Source organism: Quercus robur, chromosome 4 (genome assembly GCF_932294415.1).
Source record: "Quercus robur chromosome 4, dhQueRobu3.1, whole genome shotgun sequence".
NCBI lineage: Eukaryota > Viridiplantae > Streptophyta > Magnoliopsida > Fagales > Fagaceae > Quercus > Quercus robur.
In genome coordinates, this window is record NC_065537.1 from 42917061 (window position 1) to 42924001 (window position 6941).

Genomic DNA, 6941 nt, shown 5'->3' on the forward strand with positions numbered 1-6941 from the left:
GTAGTGGTCAGCTAGAGGGAAGAATCCATTATTGAAGTGTTGAAAGAAAGATTCCAGGAGGAACAGTGTGAAGGGGATTGGCGGATCCCCGTAAGGGAAGCCTTGATGAAAGAAGGTGTCGCAGAACTGAAAGTGCTGGAAGACTACGCCCTGGTGATAGGAGAACTGTACCGCAGGATGCCTGGTGGGGTCTTGTCCAGATGCGTGGGGTAGGAGGAGGCCTAGAGAAAATTGAAAGAAGTACATGACAAGACTTGCGGATCCTGCAGGGAGGTCAGCCTTTACCGCAGACTTCAAAGGGCAAGCTTCTATTGGCCAAGCATGGGTAAAGACGCAGACCAAGTCCAAACCCAGTGTGGGACCTGCCAGCTCGCAGCAGATAGAGATGAAAGTTATGCTGTGTTTATCAGTGAAGATTAGAGAAGCCCATTTGTGCAGTACTTGGCAGAAGGGATCCTACCACAAAAGCATAGTGAAAGATACAAGCTTAGGAGGCTGGCAACGCGCTACTTTTTGCATAACTTGGTCCTTTACAAGAAAGAAGCAAGAAAATGATAAAATAAGTGCATTCGGGAGAGTGTGAAGAGCACCAGGGGAAGAAAAAACTTTGCAGATGCCTGCTGCAAATGGGTTATTACTTGCCTACCATGAAGAAGGATACGACAGAATTTGTGAAGAGATGCCACAGTTGCCAAGTGTGAGCCAACTTGATTCACATTCACTTGTAGAACTTACATAGCATGGTCACCCTATGACCCTTCCACACTTAGGAGGCTCGAGTTGGTAGGACCAGTTAACCCACCATCGCGTGGATACATATGGATACTAGTTGCTACGAAGTACTTCATTAAGTGGGCAGAGGCAGTGCCACTCCGAAAAACCACAGGAGGAGTAGTGGCAAAATTCATCAAGGAGGACATAATTGTGAGGTTTGGAGTGCCCCACAGGATTATCAGCGATAATGGCACACCGTTTGTTAACAGTGATGTAAGGAAAATGCTGGAGTTCTACAAAGTCAAACACCATCATTCATCGCCTTATTACCCTTAAGGAAATGGGCAAGCAGAGGCAATAAACAAGGTTCTCATAAAGATCATCAGTAAAATGAGCCAAGAGTACACAGGAGTGTGGGCAACACATCTGCCAGACGCCTTTTGGGATTACAGAAAATCACCAAAGTCTGCCATAGGATTTTCACCCTTTTCCCTAGTATATGGGACAGAGGTAGTATGCCCGGCAGAAGTGATGACTCTATCTTTGAGAGTTATGCAGATGCAAGGGAAGGAAAAAGAGGGAGAAGCCTTTACAGCAGAAAGGTGTGAAGATCTAGAAGGACTTGATGAAAGAAGGGAAGAAGCCCAAGAGATTAGCCGCAGATACAAACAAAAGATGACAGAAGCCTATGGCAGGATGACTAAAGAGAGAGTGTTCGTGGAAGGACAACTTGTGGTGAAAGTGGCAAATTATGTCAAGCGAGGTATGGCAAGACCATCCAAGTTTGCACCAAAATGGAAGGGACCTCTTGTGATAAGAGAGACACACCTGAGTGGATATTATCGTCTAGCCCAGATGGATGGCAAGGACCTAATGGATCCCATCAATGAGAAATGATTGAAGCATTATTATTCCTGAGTTAAGGTTATGTAGTTGTCCCTTTCATTCAATGAGTTCAAGGTTTACCTTTTGTTCTTCTGTTTTCCTTCAAGTGACCATGTCACAGACAAGTTTTGTAACATGCTTTTATGAGCACACAATGAAAAGGACATCAAGTATTATAAAAAGCATTCCATGTCATAAAGTAATAGCATAAATAGCAAACAAGTGTAGCATTTTAAAAGTTACAAACCCAAAATGTAGCAACTATGCCAAATTAGCTAAATAAGTGTTGTAAAAGAAAAGTATGTAGATAAAGTGTGCTAAGGCGGGGTAGTAAAAGAAGGAAAAGAACAAAAAAAGGGGAAACTACATCAACGAAGTTTAGAGATAAGAGGTTGGTCTCCAAAGCGGTTGGACCCACCAATGCTAGCAAGAAGACGCTCACGATGACCGTCTAAATCTGCCACCTTCTTCTTCAAAGTCTCAATCTATGTGTCAATATCGTCTACAGCAGGCTAAACCTTTTTCATGAAAAAGGCTGGGGCAATCTCACAAAGATGGTCTAGAATGAACTTCACAGCAAAACCCACACTGATCAGCTCCTAAACCGCAACCCTCCACTGCAGGATCCTCTCTGAAAGACAGTATCAGCAAAGTTATGTTCAATATCATTCATTATGCTTCCCAGCAATTTCAAGAAATGCTCCCTGGCAGAACGACCAAAACGAAATCCCTACATAAAGTCTTCCCGACTACTGAAAACTGCCTCTAAGTGAGAAACGCAATCTTGGGGAACCCTGAAGCCATGGAAGTCCACGTAAGGAAGGCTGGAAGCCCAGAAGTTTGCAAGATTGAGGTCATTAATCTCAGGCTGATCAAAACGTACAAAAAAGGCTGCGGCCTTACCCACGGGGTCTGGAACCGTGGCAGAACTACTGCCTTAAACTGAGAAGGGACAGTAGGCAACGGACCTAACAAGGAGTATAAGATGAGAACCCATAAGTTATGAGCAATAAACTTGTAAGGAAGAAAATAAGGGAGGAGTCGAGAAACTCACCAGGACCCGTAAAAATGGAAGTTGTGGGAGCGGCAGAAATAGGTACAAAAGGTACGGTAGAAATGGGTACAGAAGGTACGGCAGAAATAGGTACAGAAGATACGGCAGAAACGGGCACTGTGGGAATAGCAGAAGCAGGTGCTATGGGTGTGACAGGAGCAGTGGCTAGAGGCATGTCTACGTCTGCTACGACCCCTGACCCCTCAAAAGTCTCTGCAAAATACAGAAGTAGACATACAAATTAAAGGGAAATTGCAGCAAAGGGGAAACGCAAATACCTACACCTAAGGAAGAGATGATAAAAAAGGGGGAGGAATGGACTTAGCCAAAAACAAAAGGAAGGGAGAAAGGCATATACCCATGAATTCTGTCTCAAGGGGAATATCCTCCTCGTTGTCAGAATCAGAAATCAGCTTCTTCAAAACAGGTTCATCATCCGGATCCTCAAGGGCGTCCTCAGACCCCTCGGAGGACAAGTTTGTGTCAGGGCCACGTGTGGCAGAGCTGGGAATGGAAGAAAGAGTGACTACCAGTGAAGAACCATCCTTCACAGCCTGTGATAGAGCTATAAAGGGGTCACTGGTGGAGATGACCAGGGGTGTGGCAAGAGAGGAAGCCTCAGTCTGAACAGTAGCAGGAGGAGTGACCACCCCTTAGGAAGAATGTGTCTCAGCGAGAACGGGAGTGACCTCACTAACCTTCCCAGTATGAGTACCCTTGTCTATGGGTATCGGCTCAGTGGGAAGGCTAGGAGCCTCAGCAGGAACTTCGGGTGCAGTAGCAGAAGGGACATGTGTTGCAAATATTATGTCAGCCCCATCAAAAAAGCCTCCCATGGGCACACCCATGGAGGCAGAAAGTTCCTCCGCCGTAGGGTGGTATATAGAAAGAGGCTCAGGCTCATCCTAGAAGACGGAAGGAAAATGATGAGAAGATCAAAGGAACTTTTAAGCAGATGAGTCAAACAAGAGCATGTGACAGATGAAATTCGTGCAAAAAAAAAAAAAGGGTAGAAGAAGAAAAGAAAAGGAGATGTACCTCAAACTCAGATTCATCAAGTAAAATGGGTTGGGTGGCTGATGCATCCTCTTTATGCTTAGACTGCAAAGGGGAAAAGAAAACAAAAGATAAAGTTAAAAAGAAAAGTCAGCACATGTGTAGCGGCAGGAAAGTCAAAAGTATATAAAAAAAAGGGGGCAAAATTAGAAGTAACTTACTCTCCTTTTAGCAGCAGACGCAGGGTGAGAGGCTGTCTTTCTCTTGCTGCCTCGTGTTCTACTAGAAGGGGGAGCATTTGTAGATGGCTGTGGAGCAGCAGGTTTGGGCTTGCTCGCAAACTTAGGCTTGGTAGGAGCTTTCTTACTCAGCACAAGAATATTTATCACTTTAACTTTCTTCTCCCAGCCCGGAGGATAATCACCGGTGTGCCAATACCACACTCTTTTCTCCTCATCCCACTCAAAGATACCAAACCAGTTCTGCTTCCTGGCATACGCTAATACAGACTTGGAAGGCAAAAGCAACCGAGGGTTGACTAAAATAATTGCGCTAAGCCCATCAGGAGGAACGAGAGAGAAGCCACGACTACCCATCAACTCTTTCTCAAACGAAGTCATCATGGCCTACCAATATCCATGCATGGCAGGGGTACAAAGACCTTCCCTTAGTGAGCCCGGAACGGTGACTGCAGTAAAACGCTGACTCCAAAATTCAAAGGCAGTGGGCCGCAGAAAGGGTCAAACAGAGGTGGGGGACTCCATAAGAAAAGAAAGGTCATCAGGGATGTCCTAATCTAGTCCGAACTACCTTCTCACTCGGTTGGTAGGATAATGAACAAATCTAACCCCTTCGTCGGCCAAATAAGGCAGTCACCCTACATTGGTGGCCACCAAGTAAGTGATTCCGGTCTCATCAAAACCGGTTAAGGGAATGGTAGTCCCAGTAGTATCAACGAACAAACCCATGGTAGAATCCACACGTGTATAACCGGCACCCAATTTTCAATAAGCTCTCCAAGAAAATCCTACACCTTGATCAAAGGATTCAACAGTAGAATGACCAATCTATTTCAAGCCAACCCAGCGAAAGGCCAATGGAAAGTCTGATGCAAATCTGCCACAAAAATCAGTGATGGCCTACGGACACGACTGGTACTTGTCTCTAGCAAAACGAGAGGGCCTACACTTTGACAAATGCTTAGCACAATGCTCATACAGCAGGTGTTGCAAAATAGTACTATGAACAGAGGAGGTGACTATATGACAAGAGCTTGCCTGGCTCTCATCACTCTGCAGGATGTCCAGTTGAACATACAGATGCCCTAGGAACATAGGGGCCAACGGCAGACTAACCCCAACAGAAATCTTAATGGCCAAACGGAAATATAAAGGTTTCACGGCGTAATGAGGGTAGGACCCAAAAACAAACTTGCAAAGCTAAAATGCAATAAAGGCTGCACGGCGGGCAGACTCAGAAAATTTAGAAGAAGAACTAACCCAGTAAGACCATTTGGTGTTCCTGCTCATACTTTTCTTCAACTCAGCTTCCATGGCCTCTTCTTCCGGGGAAAGTTCCAAGGTGGCAAGATCAACGTCTCCAAGGATGGGCAGGAGTAACTGGTTGGCCACATCTTCTAAGGTCACGGTGACCTCACTGCAGGAAAAGAAAAAGGTATGGGTGGTGGTACACCACTAGCGAACCCAGTGACGAAAGTTGAAGAGATCCCGGAAGTTAGACAAGCAGTGAGATGAAACTATGGCTTTCAAAACACCAGCCCGTTGCAACAACCCCATGAAACCGATGTCAGATAACTCACTGCCCACCCACTCTCTCCAACCCAAGGCAGCACCGGACCCGAACTCAAAATGGACGGGCATAGGGAGTGAAGTACCCTGGCGAATAATTAGATCAGGGATCGAAGAGGCTAACGGAGCCCAAGAGATGTCCGTACTTCGCTGGCAAAGAGAGAGCCACACACGACCCGACAGCGGCGGCACATAATCACCGAGAATCTTTGGGAAATGGGGATGAATGTTGTACCAGGGATCAATGAGTGGAGTGCACTCGCTGTTTGGGTCATGATCCGTTTCTTCCTTGTTGGAGTGGTCCAACTCAGAGTATACCGTCTCCTCATCTACACCACATGCGGCGGGAGGATCGGAGATAACTTCCTTTCCTTTACGGTGGGAGGAGCTTTGGCTCTTCGCTGGCGTCATTGTAAAGAAATTTGGTCGAAGAAGATGAATGAGGTGTTTGAGGAAGAGGAAACAAAGAAGAAAGGGAAAACAGAAAGAGAGTTTTGGAAAGAAGGAAGGAGTTTGTGTTTGGATTACAAAGGGACTCCTTCTTAAATACTCAGGTCATTAAAGCTGGCACGAAAGGAGGCGATGGGTCAGCCATCAGAAAGAGGGTGAAATTAATGAAACGACGACTGTGTTTCAAAATAACTGCCAAGTTGGGAAATCCGAAGAGACAACACTGTTCGCGGTAGGAATATATATATATATATATATATATGAATATTTATGTGTGTGTGTGTGTGTGTGTGTGTGTGTGTGTAAGGTAGGGACCACCATTCAAAAAGCCCGCGAAAGAAAAGAAGATGGAAAGACAGGAAAGGCAGAGGAGTTTTTATTCACTTATGAACCGCAGGAACGCTTCATATGTTCAAGGGGCTAAATGTTAATGGCCATTTCGGAAGCCCAAGTGGAAGGGAGAAGCCCAGCAACACGGACAGAAAGGAGTTGGTAAACGGATAGAAAACCCATTAAGCCCAAGCAGTAAGAATAATAGATCACAGGCCCATGAGATAAACAAATGGGTCTTGAAGAGGTAAATGGGCTTAAAGGAGTTCAGAAAGAGAGAAAAAGCAAACCATGGGCAATATATGATGTGGAAAAGTGAGAATGGGCCGCGGCAGGCCCAAAGTAATGAAACCAAAGGAAGTAAGGGGTTGATGATAAGCCCATGAACCCCAAGGATGAGAAATAACATAATTGGGCCGACGAAACCCAAAGAATTCAATAAAAGCCCATGGTAATGCGAAGTTAGGAAAAGGGCCGAGGAAGCCCAAGGAAAGCAAACGGGCCTAGGATGCCTAAGGGAAAACAAACGGGACACAGGAGCCCGCTAGTAATGTAACACAAGAGCCAATGGTCTTGCTGGGCCATTAAGGGAAGAATAAGTGGCAGACCCAAAGGGGCCTAGCCAGATTGAAACAAAACAACTTCGCAGCAGGAATGATAGAGTGGTATGACAGGAGATAGTAGCAAGAAGAAGGGTGGGCTAA

At 45.6% G+C, this 6941-nt stretch overlaps 1 protein-coding gene across 1 annotated transcript; it reads right to left on the minus strand.

Annotated features, from left to right (window-relative positions):
• Positions 1 to 1889: 1889 nt before the first annotated feature.
• Positions 1890 to 2859, minus strand: LOC126724453 (uncharacterized). The gene is made up of 2 exons (XM_050428982.1): positions 2654 to 2859; positions 1890 to 2567 (listed from the first exon to the last, which is right to left on the minus strand). Exons 1-2 carry the CDS (start codon positions 2826 to 2828, stop codon positions 2365 to 2367), a joined length of 378 nt encoding a protein of 125 aa, XP_050284939.1. The 5' UTR covers positions 2829 to 2859; the 3' UTR covers positions 1890 to 2364.
• Positions 2860 to 6941: the final 4082 nt, after the last annotated feature.